The sequence below is a fragment of the Dermacentor silvarum genome, chromosome 3 (assembly GCF_013339745.2).
Source record: "Dermacentor silvarum isolate Dsil-2018 chromosome 3, BIME_Dsil_1.4, whole genome shotgun sequence".
Lineage (NCBI taxonomy): Eukaryota > Metazoa > Arthropoda > Arachnida > Ixodida > Ixodidae > Dermacentor > Dermacentor silvarum.
Genome location: NC_051156.1, coordinates 168909016 through 168936388, shown reverse-complemented (window position 1 = coordinate 168936388; position 27373 = coordinate 168909016). Strand labels below are relative to the sequence as shown.

Genomic DNA, 27373 nt, shown 5'->3' with positions numbered 1-27373 from the left:
TTTCTTTCTTTCTTTCTTTCTTTCTTTCTTTCTTTCTTACCATGTTCGGTGCGAACTTTACGGGCTGGCAAAAGCTTTACGTATTTTAGTTTTGCTTGTTTTGCTTTGCACGTGGCGGATTGCAAAGGCTTGCCTTTATGTATGCATATTCAGTGCACGTGCCATCGGGGTATTATGCATACAATGGCGGTACGCCTGCATACTTTATGATTTTCTTCGGTCCGTTTTTTTTTTAATCTCTTTCCTTTTTTTTTCGCTGTCATATCCGTTTCTTCCTGCTGTCTCGGATCACAATGCGACCTGTAAGACGAGACATGTGCGACAACATGTAGTCATTAGACACACTGATGAACGCGTCCCGCAAAATTTTTGTCCACGTGCGAATTCTGGTTCTTTTCAATTCGAGTTGCATACGACTTTCTTTTAACTCGGCCGCTCAGGAGAGCGCCGATTGTGCGATTGTGCGGAACGGTGATCGACACCATATTTTGCATAAATACGCGATTATCGCTGCACACACACACACACACACACACACACACACACACACACACACACACACACACACACACACACACACACACACACACACACACACACATATATATATATATATATATATATATATATATATATATATATATATATATATATATATATAGCATGACCATATAAAGCCAACAGATAATGAAGCGATGAAAAGCACAGGGGAAATTAGCTGTGGTTGAAATTGAAATGCAGAAAATAATGAAGAAAAGGGAAATGAAAGTGGACGAAAAATAAATTGCCGTTGGTGGCAGCCAAACCCACAACCTCTGCATTACGCGTGCGTTGCACTACCAATTGTGCTAAGGCGGCTGCTATTAATCTGCCCTCTATCATGGGTATACTTGTTTGTCCCACAAGTAAGCTGCACTTGTGCCGGTCTAATCAGCGCGTTTTGTACGCACGCAGGCCCCGCAAGTGCAATGGATCCGGTGAAGGTTCTCATCTTCGGAACAATAGGTAAGGGGAGCGTGACGTTGCTTTTCAAACCACCTTCGTTTCCATATGCACTCCTCTCGTCGTTTCAAGCACCTTGGGTAGCCCTTCGCGTTGTGTACAGAAGCAGGCTAAGTGAACATTTCGGCGCTTGTGGCTCGCGTATATTATTCACTTATTCGTCGAAAATGACGGCAATAAGTATGTCACCAGCATCTCCACAAGGATAAATTTAAGCTTAACGCGAAGTAAAATGAATCGTTGCAGCAGTTAACGCAGCTCGCTACTACGCGCGGATAAGTCATTTGGATAAACTAATGCTAACTGCATTAGCAAGCATGGTGTACATCACGCGAGCACAGGAAAACATAAATACACCTCACTCGATGACCGCGGACACTCGCTGTCAAGACGCTGGCTTGAGGAAGAGCGGCAGCACCAGTGAGCGAATTGTCCTTCGTGCTGCCTCTCGCTTCAACGCGAACTAAGCGGTGACACGAAGCTATCAGCCCTCGTCGGTGCACCTAGACGCTGTACCCATCGCAGATCGCTTTTAAGATAGGGGCCGCGTCGGCTCCGATACGAGAAAAGGCTGGGGAGGAACGTCGCGAGCGAGCGCTGGTCTATGTAGGCAATGGATGGGAGCGTCTGCTGGAGAGGAAGTATTTAGCCTCCTAGCACCGCGACTTAGCTCGCAGCATTTCGCTTGCATCTATCTCGGCTACGTACTAGCAAACTCTTTGCAAACATTCTTGCGGTAGACGTTCTCTGGACGGCGTTGTGAAACTTTTAGATGTGGAGCCACGACTTCCGACGGGATCTGTTGAGGGGACACTGCAAAGGCACACTATAAAGCAAGCATCGTGCCGGCGTTGTGACCTCATCACATCCGCGTTGTGACCGCGCGCTCATCGAGTTGACACTGTTCACGTGCGTGTGTGGGCGCGTGTCTATAGTTTGTAAGCGAGTGTTTACTACAATTTACACGAGCCATAAATCGACAAGCTTACAGGTACTTCGCGTAATAGTTACTTTGCTACCGATGTCAATGTCTCGCCTTCTGGGCGAAAGTGCGACTTTTGGTGTCGCCTTTAATGAGGGCATCTGTACGAAGTGACCAGGTAGGTCTATGCGGTCCTGTTGATTGCTGTTCTGAGAGAAGAACGTTAATGCTGCAACGGTACGTGACTACCATGTGCAGTTTACGAAAATAAAACTTGTTTTAACACACACGGCGCGATATGGCTCGTTCAACACTACAGGACCGCAGAAAGTCGAAGGCACGGCTCTGACGTCAATGCGCTACGCGGAAAACGCATCCGTCAGAACCCATTATATAGTGTCGAGGACAGAATTGAGAAATAGCGCACGCCTTAACCGGTTCAATAACTCCCCTTCTCTCCCCCCTTATTTTTTCCCTCTCTGCGCAGCAACAGCTGAAGACTTCGAGAACGACGACCTCTTCGTGCACTACTTCTTTCATCTGGAAAATGGTTGGTGCACACATGTGACGGATGGGGCGCGAACGTCCTATAACTGCACACACGGATTCCTTTGTCTCTCTCTCACTCTCTTCATTTTAAGCCGAGTAACACAAGGCTGCCTCATGCATAATTCATTTTTCTAACACTGTCTCCACCGGAATGCTGTCGCCGGTCTCCAAATGGATAATTCATTCAATGTCGCAATGCCAGCAGGCACCGAGTTCCACAGCCGGCGGATGTACACAGCAATTTAACGCTAAGCAAGAGAAACTCTTATAAATATCACGTTCTTAGTTGCAGTAATACCAGGGAAAAAAAGTGAACGCGAACAACGCAGCGGGCGCATTCTTCTAAACACGCGGGTTTGCCTTTCTTCCTGTTTTCTTACTTCCAGGGTTGGCACACCCTCTAGCGTTCTGTTCCGCAATGCGCGGACTCATCCTCGTGTTCCGAGGAGGAATGGCGAAACCGTGGCAAAACTAAGGAGGAAGTGCGTTACGTGATAAAATTGAAGCCAGAAAAACACGGAAGAAGGAAAAAGACTAGAAGGAAGGACGTCACGGGACCATCTTGAAGAACAGTCACACAAAATATAAAGGAAATGCTCGTGGAAAATAGGCCCTCATCACTTGATATGCGAGCGATAATTTCTAGCCGCTGATCACGCGGAGAGTATAGGCGTCACTAGAAGCAACCTCAAACCAGACAATGCCTTGAGATGTCCGGCAACCATGGAGGACCCATCTCCCGAGAGTCAACGCGCAAGTTAGCCCCGTATGAAAAGAGGGGCCGCGTCAGAGCAGGTTGGCTTGCCGAGGCTAACTGCCATGACGTCATGCTTCCTCCGAGTCTTTTTTTCCTTCCACCGTGCAGAAAAAAGTCGGCCCAGCACGTGATGATGTCACGTTAGGTTTTAGCAGTTTTAGCGTCTTCCACCGCCGTGTTCAGTCGGCTCTTTAATACACAAGGCTTCGGGCAGACCTGACTATAAGTATATACGTCCTCACTTACATCTATAGATGAATACTGCGACATGCTGCTGAATAAGTTCTGCTCTATCTCCACGCGCTGTCACACGCTGTGTGCGAATAGTCATTGTCCCTTCGAACAGTAGTAGTGCATTGCCTTATGAACAGTTTCATCATCGCTGGCTTATTCTCTATCGAGGCCAGTATCTGTATCAATGGCCACGGCCGGACTTCCACTGTGGCCGTGTAAATGCCTGCAAAGGCATTCGTATACCAACGCCATCTACATAAGGCAAGGTGTGGGTGTGCTGCAACGTCACACACCTGGAATAAGGTTTTTCGTTGCCAAGCCATGGAGCGACTGAAAAAGGTGAAAGCGATAAGATAAGCGCCGATGCGCGTTCTTCTTAGTGCAATTTCCATTTCCTGCTCGTGTGACGTCACAGCTTCATAGCGCGATGGCAAGAGCGCTGCACAGACGCACATTCGAAATAGCTGTCACTTGGCAAAAAAAAAAAAAAAAAAGCGGCCAGTCTGGACGCGGTGGTGGCGACTATGGTAGCCATATTAAATTTGCGAGAACACACTACTCCCTTGTTGCTACAAATTCTGCGCTTGTATACGCGCCACATTAAGGAAAGTGACAGGGGTCGCATTTTGGAATAAATCCAGCGCCGTGCATGTGGCCGATATAGCGGTGGCGCGTATAGGGTTGGTTGCCAACCGTCCCGAATTTAGCGGGACAGTCCCGACTTTTGAGTAAATTTCCTGTGTCCCAATTTGACCCAGTCGGGACGGGTCAATCAATCCGTCCACTAACTCGGGTATTTATGTTTACCAGATCTAGCTCTGGGAGTGTTAGCCAACTTTAGCCACTGGTTGTGCAATACCAATGGGAAGCGAGTAATATTGGGACAGCGAGCAGAAACGCTTCAACAGCATGCAAAGGAGCGATAACTTCTTTATACGAGAGGAAGGCAGGTGACGGTGTGGCCGATTAACTGTTGCAGGAAGGGGCTGGACATTTTGATGCATGAGAACTTGGTAAATGGGCGAAAGATAGACGCCGCGGCACCCAGGCATACCTCTGTAACTGTCGTTTTATGCAGTTCTGGGCATGGTATGTTTCTGGGGGCCGGAATCTGCGCAGCAGCCGCGAATAAAATAAATAGATAGATAAATAAATAAATTTAAAAAATCACCGCCCAAGCACTCCGTACAGATGGTTAACCAGCGAAGCTGAATCGTGTGGCCCCGGTGTTTAGCAGTGGGTTAATGCCGACGCTGTATTGAAGCGTTTCTCAATTATTGGTTACATGTTTGTGTTTCTAGTGGAACGCAAGCGCCAATGGCGCGCGGATGCTGCTAATCACGACGCCGAGCTAACTCGAGATATCGAACGCATGCGACAACGGCGAACCGAGGAAGCAGCGCTGCGGGCAGAGCAGCGTTACAGTGTACTAGAAGGTAGCAGCGTCAACGTGGCAATGGCGGGAACGCGTTCGCTAACGACGTCACTAACGGCGCTGCCAATGGCTCGCGCGCTTGGGCACGACCTAGAGAACGACGTAACTGACGGCGCAGCCAATGGAGACGTTTATCGAAACATGTGGCGAACGGTTTTTCGTTTCACCTAGCCATATACAGCTTTCGCTGTAAATGACCGCCACCACCACCACCACCATCAACATCCTCGAAAGGGTTGTCATATGCAATAACGTGTTAGTTTCCATAGTGCTCTGTAAACTTGCCGCTGTGGCTCAGTTGCTGCGGCGTTCTGCCGCTGAGATCAAGGGTTCGATTCCCAGATGGGGACGGAATGCTTAAACGTTCCGTGTGAGTACGGTTGCTCGTTGAAGAACCAATGGGAGGTCGCGTAGCTGGGTGCGAAGGTCCGCTTGCATGGACACAGACGGCTAGGTGCGTTCTGCTTCGTTTCCTCTTGCGTTCGTCTCCGCACTGAGCTGACAAGAAAGGCGCCTCTTCTTTTTCAAGTTCTTTCTTTTCCTCTCTCTTACACTGAAACTAGCTGTGTCCTTCTTATACTCAAACTGCTGTTTTTTCCACCAGACTGATTACCTTTTATCCGTCAGAGTTCCTCTCTCTTTTCGTTCGTAAAGACTCTCGCGCATAGCGCAGGATAGTTCGTGCCATTTCCTTTCCGTGCTTGTCCGTAGTTACGGAATCGGCACGTGCAATGGGTCCGCTTACGAAACGCCGGGTCACCTCTTACGTCAGCTCGACTGCAGGCGTGGGTGGAGAAAAGAAGTAAAAAAGAAGTGCAGGGAGATCTTCGTTCCTCCTTTGGGGCGGCAGGCGCGCGCGTACACTGCCAGGAGTGGATAGCGACCGTTGCGTAACAGGCGGGGGCGTCAAAGATCAGGGTGGAGCGGATCAGCCCGTGCGCGCTATAGCGTCTTTCTTGCCTCTGCGACTGTCGTAACGCGGCGGCATTCTACACCGTCGCGGGCCCAAAGCTTCTCGCTTCCCGATCAGCGTGTATATGTATATTTATAGCCAACGACGCCCCTGTAAGATGCAGACAGACAGCGGAAACTTTCTAGCCTTACGTAACGCCTACTCCCGTTACCGTGTTACCGTACTAATCGAGGAGCATGCATGCCAAAGGATGGTTATGCAGGAAACTGCTCAAAGAGCAGCGCCCGCGCATGCGCACGAGGACGCGTGTAGCTGTCCTTTATAATGCGATAACATTATAAAGGACGCTCACCGACCATCGATTGCTGCAGTTATCGACGCAGAATAAAAGCGGGTTGATCCCAGAAGCAGTGTGCAGAGGCATGGGTGGGCCGGCCATCCTAATAATCTATTACCGTCGTTCAGGTGCACCACGGGTATCTGTGGGTGTTTCTTTTTTTTTTTTTTTTTGATGCGAGAAGTAATTAAGGCCAAGTCCGCACATTGATTGACTTCTGCGAAACGTCACTAACAACCATCATCATCATAGTCATCATAAAGTCGCAGGAAGAAGGCCTCTCCAAACTGGTGTATAACAAGCGGCGCAAAACGACAGGGACATAGTGTGACATGATGTGGCGCCGGATGTAGCTCTTGTTACTTCGACGTGAACGATTCAGCTATAGCTTAAAACATGATTCTGCCTCCTCCCAAAGATATCTAGTTACAATTCTGACCGTGCATTACTCGAGCCAATCGTAATGCCTGCAAGTTCCCTAAGCCACTTAACTCCATCTAATGCTCAGCCGTCCCCGACCTGTGTTTCCCCTTCATATACGGCACTGTCTTGCACATTACACGACGTCCAGTTCCGCTTATAATAAGCGGATTCGGGCTTCTTTTTTCACCGAGTCGCTTGTAGATATTTGCAGTCGCTTGTCGGCGTTTTTTTTTTTTTTTTTTTGGCTCATTCGCGTTTTTCCTGCAGATATTGTTGTTTTAGTGCCCATCACGCGTGTTTGTCGTTAAATATACCGGAAAAGCAGCAGGAGTCACAAAGTACGAAACTGTCCCTATCCATTCATCAATGTTTTGACGCCTTGCCAGCAATCGTGGTCGTCGTAGTTTGTTGTCAGTGTTCTTTGTGCAAATTGGCTTCGAAGTGGTCGAAATATTGTAAAAGATATTGCGAAGAGTGGGAAAATGAAACGCAGCTCAAGGACTGGTTACGCCCAGTCACCGGAGACGATAAAAAAGCAGCATTCAAGTATTTCAAGTGTCAGATTCATGTACTGGCAAACGTGCAATGAACAGGGTGCAGACTACGCTGGAGACTATTTAAAAAGTGAACGAGTGCTTTGCTTCATTCTTGCGCATATTTTCTTTGTACAAAATAATTAAAGTTATTTGTTTACCGTCCCTTCGTATTTTTGCGTTTTTTTTCCTACTATATTTAAACTATCTTCAAGAATGAGAAATTTTCTTTTGGGCTTCTTCGCAAAAGTCGCGCCGCTTTTTCGGGGGCTTCTTTTGGGATGATTATTTATAGCTTGTTTGCTTGGCGGCATCTGGTAACTCTGCGACGTGCTCAACTCCAGTCCTCCCTCTTAATCTTAACTAGAAAATTATCTGCATACCAGCGTTCGGTCTCTGATGCGTACCGTCGATCTCCCATCTCCTGAGAGGCACACTATATAGGATTAATCAACAATAATAAAAATATTGTTGAAAGCCTACAGTATATCGCTGTTATTCTTTATGATTGTTGCTTTATATCCGCAAGATCTCCCGCTTGCTTGCTTTTTTTTTCCCCTTGACTGTTCGTTTCCCACGGGAGGGCAGACCTTTATCGCAATGGTCAGCGGAGGTTACGCCTTTCGCCTAGCCGCTCCCTGCCCAGTTAACAGTTAACCAGAGGCTGAGGTAAACCGTACTATAGTAGGATACAACTTAAAAAAAAAACAGCAGTTGGCAACAAAGGCACAATGCCCACGCGGGGTTGTGTTACTCCGCCAGCCAACCACTGAAGCAAACAAAATCGTCGTCATGCGACGTTTTCAAAATGGCGTCGTACTTGATACGACTGTACTTGTCGTACTTGTACGTTCCACTATAATAGATGAGTGAAAACGTATAAAATTACGCGTTTATAATTTTATTTTTTGTGGTTACCACCTTATTTGAGTAACAGGGAAAGTTTGAAGTACGAATAATTTGCAGCCTCGCGGAGGAACAGTGGCTGGCGGTTATGAGGGCGTGGGCGGGGCTACACTGCAGACTTAAGTTGTATCCGACTATAGAAAAGTGTTCTAGTACACTGTAGCTGAGAATATTGTAAATCGAAGTCACCCATATAGAAATGAATGGCTCTATGCAGTCACGGCGACAATCAACCGCGCCCGCATTTTGCAGGTTGGACCTCATCGTGTCCGCTGTTCGGCGTGACCCAGTGTTCCCGGACCAGGTCCAAAAGACGCGTGAGTATATAGGCGAGCGAGCTGCATTCAGTAGCGCACCCAGAATCTCTGCCGGGGGCGCTTGGACCGTTTTTGCAATACCGCCAGGATCGGCCCACATTTTCTGTTCGCGGTTGACACATTACGCCCGGCCTAAACAGCTCCGCTGTTAAAATTGGTGTATCAACACACGAACAACAAATACGTCCCGTCTGATGACCGAAAACCGGAAGCACTGCGACTCTCACAAGGGCGGCAGATGGTGATGATAATGAACAAGTGGTGCCCTTTTTTTTTAATTGGTAGGCGTCAGGTGTCCTAATGTAACACTAAAATTTGTGGTGCTGTTTTCTTATTCGTTTCATCAGTACCTTTCATTTAACCTGTTCTTAAAAAAAGAAAGAAAGAAAGGAAGGAAATAACGAAGGAAACTACAACAGCAAACTAGTACACGTGATCTCCAATGACGGAGACACTTATATCACGGCGGCCACGATGGTGGCCTCTACTGTGGCAACCGCTTTCTGCACTGCCTGCACAGCAAGCCTTTGGTCGCCGCGGTCGCTCCACTGTTAAGACAAGATTCGATTTCTTTCAGAATACTGCCACGCACAAACTTATGCATATATAATATACAAGTCGTTCACGAGCCGCACATGAAGACAGGCGCAATTCTTTAAGGGATGATTCCTCCTCCCCAAAATGCTTCGTTGTAACCATCATTTGGTTTAGTGGAGCATTGTCATTAGCCTTTGTTATACAGGCTGTTTCATTTTAGCTGCACCAAATTTTTTAAAATTGCCTGTGGCAGATAGCGGAATTATAATCCTGGATCTAAACTACTCGATGAGGCGGCCATTACTTCCACGAGAAGTGAAAACGCCTAATTGAATAATTAACATAATTACGGTAATTAACTTGCTAATTAATTATTTTACGGCACATCTTTCAATCTACGAATTACAGCCGCTGAGTTCGCAAAGCGATACTCACTTGGAACGAATTCTCAGGACTGAACCACTTTCGAGATAATAATTTTCAAAGTGTCCGCCGAAATGCATGGGCGTTCCAGTAAATTATTTAGGAAAACGATGTTTATGCATTGAAGCAACAAAAGTTAATTAGCGTAATTACGTTAATTAGTATTCAATTAGGCGCTTACATTTCTCGCGGTAGTAATGGCCACCTCATCGAGTAGTTTAGATCAAGGATCATAATTGTGCTATCTGCCACAGGCAATTTTAAAAAAATTTGGTGCAGCTAAAATGAAACAGCCTGTATATGGCATATAAAATAACTATTTTCCTCATCGAGTTCTACTAGCAGTAGATATTCTCGTTACAGCACGCAAGACTCGGGTAAACGAGTCTCATGGCGAAAGCGAAATTTCGTTGTATATTTAATTACCTCACGTGACAACCTGCATTAACGCCGGCTAGCATTGCACCACGGTAATGTGCCCTATCTATCGCAAAAAAGAAAAAGACACCAAAAAAAGGAGACAGTTCGAACAGCGACTTTGATTCCGCAGAATGTGGGCCAGAACATCAACTATAGGCGAGAAGGACCGCGCAACCTTGACTAGTTTTCGCTCGCGATGCATAGTGAAATGGCATGCACAGATCGGGACTACAAAACACCGTAATGAATAAATATCGGCATCTGTTACTGGTATTTTTCTTTTTTTATCTTGCTTTCCGTAACGAGCGATGAATTTCGGAGATAATAAACATTCGACGTTATAACTTCGGCGGTATGAATGACAGCCCATTCACGAGCGATCGCCGTTCAGCCCTGTGGATCCTCTTCCTTGAGGGTGGCGCCGTTACTAAATAGCTGCTGGCCTTTTTCCGTTCCAACTAGGCGAGTACAAGCGTGCGTAAACAGAGGTGAAAAGCCCCGAGTGAACCCCCCGTCGGAAAAAAGGGGACAACATTCACTCGAAAGGCAACGAACGCTAACACGACATATCTTGCGCTTTAGCCATGACTTTCGCGAAACGGTGGAAATAAGCAGGGGTAGACTAAACCAGACAAGCCGGCTCCCCTTAACTCCGCTTTTCTGGCTTCTTCGGGAATCCTTTCCTCAACATGGAGCTGATCTGGGGATCACCGCGTCGCGCGACCTTTCCCGGGAACGTTTTTTCGAGCGAGGCCACAAAAGGGCCGTGGGTGTCTCTGTCTCCTCCCTTCCCCATCTCGTGTCCATTCTCTCTCTCTTGACTGAAGGATTAAACAATTACATGGTTAGGGATTTCCGGGGGGGAGGCGACTGCATGATGGTGGTTGGTTGCAACGACCTCGAAGGGTCGATGGGCTGAAAGCTTCAGCAGGAGAGTTTGTTGTTGATCCTTGCTGGTAAACTAAAAAAAAAAAAAAAAAAAAAGGAAAAAGCGTGAAGTAATCGGACCAGATGCTGTGTCTGTCTCTCATCCTTGTCCCGTTCTCTAAATGTTACTATACCGCGTGTTTAAGCGAACACTTTCAAACATTTTTAAAGGTTGCTTGCGGCAGATAGCACATTTCTAGTTCATGAGCTGGCGTATACACTCGAAGAGGCGGACATTACTTGCACACACACAAAAAAAACATGAAATGCTAATCGACTAATTAACGAAAATTCACTAAAATATGTTTACCTAATTATCTGATGGCCCATATTGCAATTTACGAATTCCAGCCGTGGAGTTCGCAAGGCGATCGGATCCACTTGTGACGAATTCTCAGGATGACACCAGTCTCGAGATATTAATTCCCGAACTTTGTGGAGAAACGCGTTGGCGTTCCAGTTACTTTCGTGCTTCAATGCATAAAACGACGTTTTGTTAAGAAAGTAACTGGAACGCCAGCGCATTTCTCCACAAAGTTCGGGAATTAATATCTCGGAACTGATGTCATCCTCAGAATTCGTCACTAGTGGATCCACCTTGCGAACTCCACGGCTAGGATTCGTAAATTGCAATAATGGCCATAAGATTAGTTTAACACCTATTGAGTGAATTTTTATTAAATAGTCGATTATGCATTTCATTTGTGTGTGTGTGTGTGTGTGTGTGTGTGTGTGTGGTGTGTGTGTGTGTGTGTGTGTGTGTGTGTGTGTGTGTGTGTGTGTGCGTGTGCGTGCGTGGTGTGTGTGTGTGTGTGTGCGTGCGTGCGTGCGTGCGTGCGTGCGTGCGTGCGTGCGTGCGTCGTTCTATATGTGCGCTCTTTTTCATGCAACCAACTGGCCCAACAGCAAACTCTCTGTTGGTACGTAGTAGCTAGAAAACGCAGAAGGACACAATGTTGAGAGGAAGCCAAGGTGAGGCAAAGAAAACATACAACGAACAGCACGAGAAATAACAAAATTGATCAGGAGGGGGCTAGAAGACAAGTCCTCTTGTCGACACATTGACACATAGGCTCGTTAACTGTTGATCCATTCAAGTCGTTTTCTTCCTGTGACCACATTGCTTTGTTTATGTTAACGTAAAGAAAGAAGCGTCTTCGAGTCCAACGTCACCACCGCGGTAACCTGCGACCTAGGAAAGAGAGGAATGCAAGAGGAAAGGGGGAAAGATCAACTTCGGGTCAACCACGTTGGAAGTTTGCCACCTTGCTTGGGTGGTGGGGTTAAAAGGAAGTGACAGATAGGAGGAACAAAGAAAGGGAAAACACACTAGGAAAAGAAAAATAAATAAAGGAAGAAAAAGGAAAGAAATAAATGCGTTGCATGACAATATTAACAAGCGAGTTAATAAAACTACGCTGAGCCGTACATAATTGCAAAAAGAAAAAAAAACGGTCGAAAGGGTTCAGAGACGAGTTGTAATGAGCGTAGTATACCACCGCGAGTAAGCATGGACAGATTTCGACTGGCCAGTCCCTCGCTTTCTGTCAATGTAGCGAATTTCAAGTGCAATGTATCCAGTGCAAAATGGCGGGGGCTTACTTTTGTTCTTCAGTTATAGTGCGTTATATCGTTCATCGTTACGCGTGGCGTCGGTTACGAGTTCAATGAAGGCTGCGTATATGTACGTGCTGCCCGAATTATTTCGCCAATGACGTCGATGTCTTCGTCTTCTCTCGGAAACAGGTGGAAGTGGCGCACTTTTCGCACCCGTTCGAGATCGAGCTGGAAAGGACGGCGGCCGACGTCGACCAGGAAGGCGAGTCCCTGTCCTTCTCAGGTGTTGTCAGTGGCCTCGCAATCAAGTGGCGAGAAATTGACACTAATTCCCCCGACCGGACTGAAAGGCAGAAAAAGAAGGAGAAAAAACTTAACCGACGTACAATAGGGGGGAGGATGTGCACACCCAACGCACATATTAGAATCCATGCGAAGTGAAGCTTTTGTGAAGCCTTTCTTTTTCTTTCTTTCTTTTCTTCCCCCCCCCCCCCTTTTTTTTTTTTAAAAAAAAAAAAAAAAAAATGTCCGTTCTTGCCTCAGTGTCCCCGTTTTTACGACGCTTTTTTTTTTTCTTTTACGATGAACGCACGCAGGTTTGGCGGTGGTGGGCCGGCTGTTCGTCGAGGTGCTGTCCTTGGATTGCTGGAGCAGGCTGCGCGTGGAAGGCTACGCCTACTGCGACCTGCTCGAAAGCCCCGGTGAGACAAGTCGAGCGCACGCGTTTGCACTAACTGTGTACGCGGGTAGTGCTTCGACTGATTCGTGCGAGCATTTTTGACACATTGCCGAAGCTTCAGGAATAAAGGAGAAAGACAGAACAACAGTAACAACGAACCGAGAAATTCATCCGCAACCTTTCTCCGAATCGAAAGGATGCAAAATAATGCGACGAGGTTCCATTTTACAACAGACCATCCATTCTTGCTTCATTGTGTACATTATTAGAAGCGTCGACGTCATCCGCATTGGTAACGGTGTCCTCACCCCGCTTTGCGCATACGCAGGCCAGAGGGAGCTGTCGCTGCTCACGTGGCGGCCTCTGTCCCGTAGCCTGGTTTCGCGCATGCGCAGGTTCTTCACGGGTGGAGATCCCCCGCTGGAAGATCTCTGCATCGTCGGCGCGCCGACCGCTGCTGCCACCTCCGGACAAAACGGCGACACAGAGGTAAGCGCTCGCAGAGACAGCTTTGTGGATGCGAAGCAGATTAGTTCTGCGGCAATCTGCAAGATGGAGGAAGGTGGAGGGTTTTCCTCAAAAGTGGTTAGATATATATTCACAGTATTGCGAAGCTGGGCTATATGGTTGACTATCAACTTTCACTGTCGGAAGAAAGGATTCTGCAACATGCACCGACGCGACTTGACATCGCATGAGAAGGTCGTCTTTTTTTTTTTTTTGGCCCCTTTCCAACCCCTACATATCCTCCCACCCAGTGCAGGGTAGCAAACCGGAAACTCACCTCTGGTTAACCTCCCTGCCTTTCCTCTCTCTTCACAGCTATCGCTGTCTGTCTTCCTCAATCGTTGTTTACCGCTATATTACGCCCTCTTGGCGAGTCAGAAGAGACGCAAGAACGAAACACAAGCTTGTAGTTCCTATACGCTATAGCTTCTCGTGACGTCACAATATATGGAACGCGTCTGCTCAGGACTATAAGCAGTTTGTCAATGAGGAATCGCACTGCATTTAAAGGAACCAAAGACGAAACCTACGTAGTGAGTCTTGCGAAATGCAAAAAAGCTCGCGTATTTAGCTGCGTACGCTAAAAACGAACGTACACCAAGTGGTGAAAATTAATCCGGGGTCCCCCATTACGGCGTGCCTCATAATCATATCGTGGTTTTGGCGCGTAAAACTCCAGAATTATTTTTTTTATCGTAGTGTGTTCTGAGAATATTTTCCTGAAAAAAGAAAATTGCTCGAAATGTGTGGCATCATCATTCAAATCCTAGGCGTCATAATAAAGTACAGGCGCTGCCGTGTTGGCGCAAAATTCAGAAATGACAATTGTTTTCTTTATTATCTCCGCTAATGACGAACCTTTCTTTTGTCGAATAAGTGCAGATAGCCATCAAAAAGGAGCAGGTACTAGACTAAACTATACAGCTTCAGACGTTCAGCTACTCTGTGACATTATTATTATTATTATTATTATTATTATTATTATTATTATTATTATTATTATTATTATTATTATTATTATTATTATTATTATTATTATTATTATTCAGTACACTCACGCCGTCACCCGTGCCCAGCACAGTATATACAGTATGTGCTGCAGCCAACGTTAGCCAAGCTATATCTAACATCTAACATATATTCCTGAAAGGGAATATTTTAAAAACACGGTGCAAGATACAAATCTAAGATTTACGTCTGTTGGTCGTCAGAGCGAGCACCGTAGGTATTAAAATCGTATCTTGCACCTTGTTTCTTAAATCTCCTTCTTCCTCTCTCTCTCTCTCTCTCTCTCTCTCTCTTTTTTTTTTTTTTTTGCCCCGTTGAACAACAGCTGGGGGCTAACTTTAGCTCTATGGATACACAAAAATTATTCCATGCGCGTCTCTCGCGTCGTCTCAATCAAGAAATATACTACGAGAGAATGAGCAAGGCGCAATCGTCCGTTGATTGCATATCTCGATTGCACTGATACACGCAGGGGCTTCCCTTTCTTTTACGCACCCGGGCTTCGGGGGGAGGTCAAGGCGCAGCGGAATTATGCGAGACCGCGTATCCTCGGCTCAAGCTGGATTGCTTTCTGCGTGCCGGAGAACGTGACACGGTGCATTAAGACACAGCGAGAGGTCTTTTTTATTTATTTCCCGAAACCGGAACTTAATCGCACTACCCGAGGGGTTGCATATGAGTACGCAGTGCGAGTCTCACGTTCGCCAGGCCCAGCACGCGTTGATACGGAACGGAGTATGCGCTGTACGTGTAATCAGGCGTATAAACCTGCCGCAGTCACGTGACCAACGTATTATGCACAGTTTCTCCTTTCTTTTTTTTCCCCCCACTGTTGTTTTGTTGCGCACTTTTCGAACTATCAGTTTAGAAAGGCGGCAGAGAAGCCGGCGGATTTCATCACGCCCGTAAATAATGATGAAACAGCTCTTATCTATTTATATGCACTTGCCTCTTTGTTTCGAATTAGCGCCATTCGCGCTGTGCCAATGACAGTAAAACTGTTTGATTGTCACTTTATTGTCACGGTTATATCACGGCGCCATTTCTGCACCGCCGTCTTATCACCTTGCCAATTACGCGCAGCGTTGCGCAGGCGTTCAGCACTGTCGCGTCTCGTTCGATCAGGGTGGTCGAGAATGCCGATCCCTCAACCCTGTTAGTCAGCGCTTTTTCCCCGCGTCTACGTGCTCTCAGCGACACCAATTTATGCTGTTGCGTTTCAACGTAATATTATACGAGGTCCAGTTTCTTTTTTTTAAATTCTTCCTACGACGTCACCAATTTACTATATATATATATATATATATATATATATATATATATATATATATATATATATATATACATCCATCCATCCATCCATCCATCCATCCATCCATCCATCCACAGTCACGCGTCTCGTCCAATCAGGGGAGGGCAGAAAGTGCCGATCCCTCAACCTTGTTAGCCAGTGCTTTCAGGGACGTCTTTCGCCTGGTTGCGTTTACAACGTGATACCGCGCGAGCCCCTCCGAGTTTTCCCATCCTCCGTACGACGTCACCAAGCACTGTACGCTATCTGGCCGCCAGTCGTTCTTCCTCGAGCCGTCTGCTCGCATTCTCGTCTCGAGAACGAGTTCGTCGCGGCCTGCATGGTTAATGGAATTTTAGCTCCCCTTCACGTGGGAATTCGATTGGGATGATGCACTTGTGCGAAGCTTCGGTGAGGGATTTTCGCTCCCTGGTTGATCAAGGCCAGCGGCAGAGCTACAGAGCGTGAGAAACTGCCGTGTATTGCGGTCTGTAGTCCGCGTCCGGGGTACCTGCCGCGGAATTAAGCTTATTTCGGCTGTGCGTGAAATATATTTTTCCTTCATTTTTTATCACGTAGGTCACAGTTTGTGTCCGTTCTGTATATGAAATAATTTCGCCGGGAAATGCTAACCGTGCACAGCGAATGTGATTGCGGAGTTCGCTGTGTGGTTTCTTAATATATATATATATATATATATATATATATATATATATATATATATATATATATATATATAGGTGCTAAGGACTTTTGTCTTTTTCTTGCATGTCCAGGTTATGAAAGTGTCTTTCGGAGTCACACAAACACACAATGCCTATTGAGAAACGATCATGAAAAAAAAAAAAAAACAACACGCAGAGCCTTCAACCGGGACATGTCCTCATTGCGCAAAATTTCAGGTTTTACACATATATCCATCCGTCCGTTACCTGTTGTGCGTGGCCTCGTATATAGGACCACGCGCGCACGACAGTCTAACAACCCCGAACTACATAGGAGCGAGCTTTCGATGAAGTTTCTCCTACTAAATCAGTTTCAGAACACCATTCTCACTTATTGGGCGCGGAAGAAGGTTGATAGCGAAGAAGATATAAAGGCAAAGCTTCGATTGTCTTCAATTTCGCGCAGGAACATCGGCACCAGAAAGTCATCATGACGTCACGGATTTCAAAAATGCACTTTCTCGTATTTGGACCGTTCTGGGCACAGGAAATTTATAGAAACTTCCTGGTCTGAGTCCTTGTTTGCTTTAGATATAGCAATGTAGATCTTCTTGAATGATAGACGATCAACTGGATCCTAGTAGACGGTATCAAAATGCACGAAGTGACGGCGAGTCGGTGCTTCAGAGTGACGTCGCCTTCCGCATCTTTCGTTCATGCCTCTTTCCTGCCCCCCCCCCCTTATATATACATACATACATACATACATACATACATACATACATACATACATACATACATACACACACACACACACACACACACACACACACACACACACACACACACACACACACACACACACACACACACACACACACACACACACACACACACACACACACACACACACACACACACACACACACACACACACACACACACACACACACACACACACACACACACACACACACACACATACATACATACATACATACATACATACATACATACATACATACATACATACATACATACATACATACATACATACATACATACATACATACATCAAGCATCCAGTCTGGGTAAGAGTGACCATCTTGATAATACAGGAGCGCGTTTTACTAATACAGATTGACTTCTAGCATTCTAGCAGCGATATATAGATCACTGAAGTACGTGCAAGAGGAGTTAACCGCACCGAAGATTGCCATCTTTACGGACTCTCCCGCGCTGCCCGGACTTATATCAGACTGCAAAGACGTGACAATGATTGTCCAAATGTGCGCAGCATTACTGACTCTGTCAACAAAATTGCATTACGTGGGGTATCTCTAGTTGCCCACTGGATACATTCGATCGCCGAAAATGAAGAGGCTGATCGGCTGCCTTCAATATCGAGTCGCTCATAACGACTCGATGCGCGATCAAGCTCATAGCGCTCTCCTTACTTTTACAGAAGGAACTAACTTAGATACCCTGTTGTAGCTTTTTTTCCCCCTAAATGACAAGACCTCAGACATTATTTCCTCTATCTTTAACACTCGTTTAGTAGCGTGATTTGCAGTTACCGGCCCTATATTGTGCGTGACCTGTACTGTGGGTGTATGTGTACGGCTTTATTCTTTGAGATTTGTCATCTTGCTCTCTTCTTTCTATCTTCCTGTTTTCCATTTCGATGTTTCTGTCTCCTCCTTTCTGAAGAGTAGGCACGCGTTGTGCCCCTCTTCCGGTGGCAGTTGCCAGCCTAACTTTTCCTGTCACGTGTATATATGTTTTCAAAACAACAACAACAACAACAACAACAACAACAACAACAACAACAACAACAACAACAACAACAACAACAACAACAACAACAACAACAACAACAACAACAACAACAACAACAATAGTCTTATTATTCCACCCGCCCCTGTGGAATAATAATTTGGGAATAAAGATTTAGATGAAATTAACGCGACAGTGTTAAGGGCCCCGTGTCGCCGAAAATCCGGCGTAAGCACCGGCGTCGTTGGCGGAAATATAATCATGCCCAGCCACATGAACCCGAACCACCCCGACGGGGCAGGCCCTTCGCGTGGCGCAAGGCGTTAGTGAACAAAAATTGAATTTCTCAAAGTGAAATCCGTCAGACAAATCGTTAAAGTACGACCTAACCACAACCTACAGACGTGATAACGTCGGATTGTAATATGAATATACGAGAAAAAAAGCCTGATAAGCAGCCAGGGATCTTTGAACGCTATCGCGTTCCACTCTTAAAGGCGAAGCCTTAAGCGTCCTCCAAAATTTTAAAATCCATCTTTAGTGTATTTCTAAGTGCGCAAGTCCAGCGCACCATACATACCGGAATACACGGTATACCCCTAAGGCATAGAGTTCGTGCAGCTCGCTCTTGTTTAGGCGCCGCTGCACGGAATTGATATATGGGTACGCGTGCTACATTATGCGAGCGAGATTCCAGCTGAAAGCCGCGGCCGCACGTGACAGGCATGATCTGCCGCGGGGACAACGAAGTTACGTGAACCGCGCGGCGGGCCTTCAGCGTTATCGAATGAAAACAGCAGAATGAAGACAGCAAAAGAAAACAGAAATGGACGAGAGAGGTTTCGGTCGGCAAAGGGGGAGGACCTCGGCCCCTCTTTATCGCGGCAGATAAGAGAAACTCCGTGCGCGGCGTCACGTATATGCGTATATATACGTATATGTATATATCATGTGTGTGAGGGCAGTCCGTGAAGAAGACCGATCGCGCTTCGATCAATGTATAGTAGCAGTATTCGAAGAGGCACGAGAGCTTGAAGCTGTAGCGAGGCACGATGCGACTTCTCTCGCTTTTTATAGCACGCGCTTAATGCCACTCTTTCTTTATACGCAATAAAATCTGCCTGAAGAATGCGGAAGAGACGCCATGTTCGAGTAGCCATAATTTTCTTTCTTTCTTTTTTTTAATTCGAAAGTTTGCTCTGCGGCATAAAACACGCAATTTCCTTGTTTCGTTTTTTATCAATGCGGTAACATATGACTTTGGCCGCACGTTCTTTATGAGACAGATGGAGGTTTACTTGAGGGAAACGCAATAGGTCGGCGCCGATGCAGAATTTTTCTAGCATGCTGGTCTGCTCAGAGGGAAGGGGATTGGAAACATACGGTGACCCGCCGTGATGACGCCGTTGGCGCAGCGGCTTTGACGTCATGCTGCTGAGAAGTAGCTGGCTCGATCCCCGACCTTGCCAGTCGCATTTCAATAAGGGCAGAATAATAATAAAAAAAAGAACGCTCCTGTACTTAGAATTAGGTGCACAAGCCCAAGTGGCCAAAAATTAAATTAAGCGTTGCTTTGGGGCGTTTAAGCCACACGAATCAATCAGTGACGATGAGGACAGCCAGCGGGACGTGAACCGGTCCAGCGGGCGCCCGTTTGCAGCCGCGAGTCCTAGCCTGCGTTGCACAGAATGTCAAGGACCGCGCGCATGACTCGCTTAAATTAGTTGATGCAAAGTCCAACCGAACGTGGAACGTCTCTGGCCAGTGGTCGGTTGCCAATTGGCGAGAATGAAGAGCCCAGTGACTGCGACGATTCACGCAACGGCGACGATTCACGCAACGTATCCAACGCACGGGCTATCCGAACTGTGATTTGCGATATCTTTTTTTTTTTTGGACCGATGAATCAAGTGGCGTGCAATATGCGAAAGCTACATACCCCTGTCCTGGTTGCTGTTCTTTATTTTTTTATGCGAAAGCGTCAAATTCCCCAATGAGCAGAAAAGCCGGCGTCTGTCGTCTGTATCAACGAAAGGGCACCTAAATTCGCATTGCCATTGGCTGCGACGCTACGTCACGAGTGAGAAAGAGACAAAACTTTATTGAAAGTCCTTAGGACCGCTCAGCGGCGTTCAATTGGGCGTTAGTGTTTTCGCATTCACAATTCATAAGAAGTGTTTAGGTGTCCTCGGACTTTTTTTTTTCTTTCTACATATGTGCAATGTACTCGCATACCTTCAGCCATCAATTGAAGCTATAAAATGCCAGCAAAAGAGCCCCACAATATCTAGTGTTCCCTTTAACAGTGTACCACACTGTACACGTACGTGTACTGGCCGAATATACTGAGCTGCACAGAGGAGAACGGTGATAAGTAAAAAAATAAAACAAAACACGCAAACAATATTAAGCAGCGCCTCTGAAGGCCGGCCCGGCGATGAAAATCGATTGCCGACGAGTATAGTTCCTTATTGAACGGCTAAGCGCGTGTGCAGTGCGTTTTGATGAATGAGGTCCATGTGAAAAGAGGAATGAACGAAGAGAAAAAAATATCCTGCTTGTAATTGTTTTGGTTGCTCTCTCTCTCTCTCTTTCTTTTTTCTGTGTCTGAGCCACAAATAGACCGCGCTTCGACCGTTTGTGATGCCATTTTACGCTGACGTGCCTGGATTGACGTCAAAGCACAGATGCAAATACAGGGGAAGGTACTTCCACATAAAATATTTAACCTAAAGGCGGACAGAGAAACCAAGAACTGTACGGTCTAACTAAAAAAAGAGAGAGAGAGAGAGGGAGCGACAGAGAAAAGAAAAATAGAACGAAAAAAAAAACAAAAAAAAAGAAAAACGTACTATGTGATAGTCGCAATTCCTTTTTACGCGAGTAACTAAACTTGTCCCAAAGTTTGTTTCATTTATAGGTGAACTTTTTCGACTTGAACTTGACTTGCCACCGCCTTGGGCAGCGCGTTCGAAACGCGTTGAAGGCGGTGGCAAGTCAAGTTCGAGTCGAGGAGCGTTTATGAATACGGGGGTTATACTCTCTCAGCAGTAATTTGATGGCGTCGGCAAACGCGGTGCACGTTCCGGCATGTGTAAACGGCTGCGTAAGACGCTGTGGCCTCTCCCCCTTACTAGAGAGTACTGCACATTTCTAACGCGTTTGTGCTAGCGTCCCCTTAAGCGGGAGATGGTGCAATTATAATGAAGGGCGCTGTTATAAAATAGGAATGACGTCACATATGGCGCGTGTCATTCGTGGAAGTCAATCGTTCGATTTAGTGCGGCGAGACTGGGCGAATTACACGGAAGATTCACGGTTTACCGATGATTCCCTCCGGTGCTTCGCCCACTCATCATCATTCACCCCGTGGATATGCGGTGTTTTTTTTTTTTTTTTACATAGAGTTCTCGATGAGGTGAACGAGGCAGGCATGATCGATCACTGAGGACAAGCGATGTCAGGGGCACAAAGGAGGAGGAGGAAACAGACGGCAATGGAAAGGGAAAGTGACGTACGTACTACATTCACTCTAGTTACAATATGGTCGGCACGTACCTGTTGCACCAGAAAAAAAAATTAAATAAAAATAAAAAAGTTGTAGTCTTATAGGCCGTATAAGCATGTAAACATTCGCTTACTAATTAAATTAACGTGCATAATGTTAGGCGCGCACAGGCAAACATGAACGAATCTCACTCGATGACCGCGGAAACTCGCTGTCAAAACGCTGGCGTGAGGAAGCGCGGGTGTAGCAGCGGGCAAATTGACCTTCGCACTGCCTCTCGCTTCAACTAAGCGGCGAGAACACAGCACACACGAAGCTATATCAGCACTCGACGCACTCTGTCCCCATCGCAAATAGCTTTGAAGATAGGACCCGCGCCATATACGCAGCCACCGCCGGCGCTTCGTCCGCCGGACAGCGGGCCTTCAGTTCCCTACGCGAGCCGTGCGCGAGCAGCGCAGCATAGCATTTCGTGCCTTCGATCTCTCTCTCAGTCGGATGCTCTGTGCCTCTGATCTCTCCATATGCACCCAAGACCCACATTGAAAGACGGTGCTGCAGAGAGGAAAGCTCTATAGAGAGGTGCGAAAGGTGCTTTGGGAGTAGTGTCACAGGACACCTATACAGGGTGTTTCAGTTAACTTGGGCCAAACATTAAAAATATGCAAATAGTACGTAGCTGGTCAGAACCAAGGTAATGCTGTTTGCCGTCCCTTGGAGATATTCAGATTATTTTTCTACATTCCGCCTAATTAGATAATTAGTCTTAATTAATTAATCAACTTCTCAAATATTATAATTAGACGAAAGGTGTCAATGAGAAAATTGTAGAGCAACATGAAAAACTACCGATACAGCTTTCTGTTGCTCAATACGTGCTACATAAAAATGTTTTTTCGGGAGTCAAAGAAGCCCGCGAATACACGCAAAATTGTTGCGTTACTGGCCGCTCGAGGCACTTCGCGTGTATTCGCGGGCTTCTTATTGACCCTTTTCGCGGAGCAGTTTGTTTTAGAGAAACGAGATGGCGCTTACGGCGGCGCGCCATACGTCTTCCTCAGCGACCGCGCACGAATACGAAACCATTACCGCTTTTACCTTGCTTCTGTGCGATCAGCTGTGGGAAATGCAACTGAGTTTTCGCTAAAGCACTGTGCTCTAATCATGCTAGATTGAATCGTGTGGATTGAAGACGTGTGCAGTAGTTGGCTGCAAAAATAGTGACTGGCATGTTAAGGAATGGAATGAATCTGTGTGGCCAAGTTCGCGGACCGCTGCTGCAACTGTCCGAACGTGTTACCGGCACTTCGAGATACAGATATTTGCTCATCCGCCAGCATTGTATCGCTAACCTTCAAAGAAAGGGATTCAGCCCCAGAACGTCGGCAAGAGTGAGTACCACTCGTTAAACAATGAAAAAAAGGGGTAGCGCCGCTTCCTTTTATAGTATAAGTTTCGCGCACGTTATCTTACACATCTATCCCAAATGGCAGGGAAACTTACGCCCACTTTATCGCCGCCGTATCAAGAATAAGTGAATGGGCGCACGCTTGAATATATGTGCACTATATACGCACAATAAATGACGGACTACACCGATGGCGCACGAATGGTCGAAGCTGAATGTTTCGTGACGGTTCACAAGAGTGAGCGAGTTAATAGCGGTAATATACATTTGCTACAAGGTATTACAATGTACAAAACAGCTACTTTTCAAGCCTTGTGCGCAGCAAGAACAAATCTATCGGGACTGAGCACACCCGCGAGCGATTAGGCAGAAAATAATGATAGTGGCCGCACCGAGCAACTTCACTGAGTCAAACTGACAAGCCGGCTGAAGCCGCTGCTTCAACATATTTGCTAAATAAAGAGCATGCAGAACACATTAATCCTGATTCAATTCATGAGCGGAATGTTTGGATAGCTTGGAATACATATTTAGCTCCGCTTTTAGAACAAGCACCATATACGCTGCTTCCGCCGTTTGGACATAGCTTAATCAGCCTCGAAAGCGCTTTTGAATGTTCTCTGAAGCTGTGATCAAAACTTCGTGTCGTCCATCCGGCCACCGTCTACGATATCTCCCAAAACAGAGGTTTTCTAAGCCGCGCCGGCGTCATACACTTCCATTGTAAACAAGGAGGCAACGGAGGCAGTTGAGGCAAGCAATGGACGCGTCACCACCTGATCAAACATGGCAGCGCCCACGGGATCGCCGCGAAAAGGGTCAATACGCTCGTGGGTTTATTGACCAATTACCTTCGCCCAAAAATATCGTCCTCGCGACGCCCGCGACAGAAAGGATGTTCCACATTCGCCGCCAAGGTTTGTGAGTGGTGGCGCTGGGCGTCTTGCGCTGGTAGAGAGCCTACATACGGGACTTCCGTCTAGAGTGGTGTCAGCCTTTGACACACCACATGCCGCCGGCCGCCAAAACACATAGTTGCCCGACAGAGACGCAGCGCCATCTTGGTCCCCACACCAGTTTGCTCTGTGCTTGCCGCCGTGAGCCGTGCAGCGGAATCGCGTTTAATCCTCGTCTAGGCAGCGTCGAAGGCTGTGGAAACGTGTTAAATGCGGTCAGCGAAGCCTGAGGAGCAAAAATGCCTGGTTGTTGCGTACCTCTGTGCACTAACCACTGCAGGAAGGGCGTGCGAATGTTTCGCTTCCCAACCAGCCCGAGCCGAAGAAAACGCTGGCTCGCGCAAGTGAAGCGAGACTGCTGGGAGCCCACCACAGCTTCACGTGTTTGCTATGTGAGTACTGTCTGTTTTCCTCGTTGTTTTTCTTTCGCTGTAGAATAAGCTTTATGAATTTGACCGTCTCAACGTATCCAGATAATCGAACGTGTCGTTTCTGGGATTATGTGTCGCGAGTAGGAAGATCAGCTGTAGTTTCAAGAGCTTTTTCACCTGGATGTGTTGTCCATGCTCGCGCCGGCTTTCCACGGGCGTGAAATTGAGCCGCGTGGTGCTGATCACAAATGTGTCTCGACTGAGAGGCTAGGCGACTAGTCGACGTGGTGCTTTATCCTGTTGTAACAGCGAGTAGCGAGGATCACTCGAGCACGCGGTTGTCGATAAGATATGTGCAGCCCGCGCTCTTTTTAAGACGCGTAAATTGACGTGTCTTCTTTGACGTCGAGTCACCGCTTCCATCCCGACAAAATATTTACACTACTGAACGGAACTTCTCGCCAAAAGCCCTGAGTTGGTAGTTCAATGAGCGTTTGAAGCTGCATCGGCACTTTTACTATTGGTGTGCTGTTGCATCTATTTTGTGCACAGAATGATCAAGCTACGAATGCATAATGGGAGAACACGTTTGAGGACGGACTTCAGAGGCAAATGTGCACATATAGTTTTTATCAGTTGTGAACTACATTACAATGAACAGTCGAGCGCCCGCTTCGCGAACTTGTACGGCTGAAAGATTTTCCTTCTAATGCGTCTTGCGTGCAGCCCCGTTCGGAACGTTCACGTGAATGCACTTACTTAATTATGCTAACGGCCGTGTGGTGACATTTATTGCAGGCTCATTTCGAAGATTCAAGCTTCGAACAGAAAAGGCAAGATGGCTTGAAGAAATTGAGGCCAGATGCCGTTCCAACAGTTTTTGCTTTTCGAGGTAAGTACGAAGTGAAGATTATGCTACGTTTTGTGTAAGACTCGTTGAATAATGCGACATTGGATAGGATGTATCTCCCTTGTCTATATTTGTTTTTATTGTTTTCAATTGTGCTGTTATTTGACACACGATGGCCTTAAACATGCGAGTTTGCTTCTGATGGAGTCATTTGCGCTGTACGTGAGTGCAGATAAGACTGTGTGGTCTTTCTTTTTTGTATTTTGCTATTTATGGTATACTACCGTTATTTGAATCATGAAGCCGTATTGTGAGTGATCATTTGCTTTTACTGCCTGTCGATGTTGCTTGTATATAGAGGCATGAAATTCACCCATAATTGGTCATATAAATTGAGTGCATCCGTTTAAGTGAAGCCTTAACAGAACTTGTTGTTGGGCTACGGCTTTGCCACTACTGCCTAGAGAAATTTTAGTTAGTTATTTGGGGTTTAGTGGCGCAAAAGCGACTAAGGCTATGCTGCGCCAAACACAAGGTGTTATGAGTAAAAATTTAAAAACAGCAAAGGCTGTGTTGGTCTATAGCCTGTTTAAATAGCCGGTATCGTCTAGAAATTTAAAAAGGTCTGGTAATGGCACTAGTGCATCATCTCCTAAAACTAAGGCAGGGTGTAACGGTATGTGTAACTTGTATAAGTTTTGCAGAAGGTTTCGTCTCTGTGTTTCGATATGTTTACATGTTAGTAAAATGTGTATCACTGTGAGCGGTTCTTGGCAGTTCTCGCATATTGGTGGGTCTTCTTTTGTGAGCAAAAAATTGTGTGTGAGGTGTGTATGCCCAATCCGTAGTCGACATAAAACCACTTCAAAGAACCGTTCCTGATGACTACATGACTTCCATTCGCCAAGTACGGGTTTAGTGAGATGTAGCTTGTTGTTTGTACAATGGTCCCATTCATGTTGCCATTTTGACCTCAAGGCCTCCCGAATTGCGCGGATACAATCTTTATATGGGATTGTTGTGTTTGTTATGTCTTTGTGTGCTGCCATTGACGCGCATCTATCAGCTTCTTCATTACCCGGTATTCCAACATGGCTTGGTACCCAGCAAAACCTGATTGATCTGCCATATTTGTTTGATCAACAATACAACAACGTACAACAGACGTATCACTTATACAGGCGCTACCTTTCTTTCTAATTTGGTACGCCTCTAGAGAAATTTTAGAGGCGTACCAAATTAGAAAGGTAGCGCCTGTATAAGTGATACGTCTGTTCTATTGCGCGGTAAAGAATTGCAGTGCTTAGATATGATGCATTAACCAGTATGATTGGTGATATGCATGGCTGCGATCGTGATGTGCAGTGCGCTTGCGCAAATTGACTTTGCTGTATACATTAAGGGAGGTGAATCAAGATAAATATTAGTTTAGAGTGGCGCTTGTCTTGTGTACTGTGTGTTCTTCTGTGTCGTCATTTTTGATTACACTAACCTGTTTTCATCGTCAGTGAACCATGGTTGAAGATTTTTTTTCGTAAATATGGGCTTGGCAGATTTGGTACTTATGCTACTTCATTCTAAATGCTAACAGCCTATGCACATATTACTGTTTATTCCAGCCGCCCCCAAACATCGGAAGCCACCAAAGAAGCGCAGCTGTCCTGTGCAGCCTTCCTGCGATGCCACCCCTGCAACTTCCCCGGAGCCACACCAGCCTTTAGATAGCGATTCGACTAAGATGGATGACAGTGCTCCAGTGCCAACCTTAGTTGTAGAAGAAGAATCTTGTCATGCCGGAAATGAAAACGCTCATGAATTGACATCTGCGATGGCACCGTGCTTGTTCCCACAGCACCCCAAAGGCATTCCTGTTCCAAACAGCACGAACAGTGTTGGTCAGTCACGCGATGTCAGCGCCACACATCAACCATTTGGAGGCAATGCAGGCTCATCTTCGGTGACCATCGGGCAAGAAAATGCAGAGTTACGCAAGAAAACTAGTGATCTCACTCGCAAGTACATAAACTTGCAGAGGGTTCACGATAAAACAAGGTTGAAGCTACAGAGCCTGAGAAAAAAGTGTCCTCACTTGAAAAAGAAGTGTGCGCACTGAAATCGGCATCATTTCTCAATGAAGACCAAGTGAAATCTTTGACAATGAA

The 27373-nt window shown here is 46.3% G+C and overlaps 3 protein-coding genes across 3 annotated transcripts in view; all 3 read left to right on the top strand.

The window, feature by feature from the left end:
- Positions 1 to 957: 957 nt before the first annotated feature.
- Positions 958 to 12633, top strand: LOC125944403 (uncharacterized). Its single transcript, XM_049664841.1, has 4 exons — positions 958 to 1005; positions 2412 to 2474; positions 8264 to 8328; positions 12382 to 12633. Exons 1-4 carry the CDS (start codon positions 969 to 971, stop codon positions 12631 to 12633), a joined length of 417 nt encoding a protein of 138 aa, XP_049520798.1. The 5' UTR covers positions 958 to 968.
- Positions 12634 to 12787: 154 nt separating this feature from the next.
- The window catches only part of LOC119445011 (uncharacterized), a 33621-nt gene continuing 19035 nt past the window's right edge, over positions 12788 to 27373 (top strand). The window contains exons 1-2 of the mRNA XM_037709342.2: positions 12788 to 12893; positions 13200 to 13360. Of these exons, the coding sequence (XP_037565270.2) occupies positions 13259 to 13360 (102 nt within the window). The 5' untranslated portion in view covers positions 12788 to 12893; positions 13200 to 13258. The remainder of the gene's footprint in view (positions 12894 to 13199; positions 13361 to 27373) is intronic.
- LOC125944070 (THAP domain-containing protein 5-like) lies at positions 23993 to 27347 on the top strand. Its single transcript, XM_049663852.1, has 3 exons — positions 23993 to 24382; positions 25160 to 25253; positions 26831 to 27347. The coding sequence occupies exons 1-3, from the start codon at positions 24230 to 24232 to the stop codon at positions 27322 to 27324; spliced, it is 741 nt and encodes a 246-aa protein (XP_049519809.1). The 5' UTR covers positions 23993 to 24229; the 3' UTR covers positions 27325 to 27347.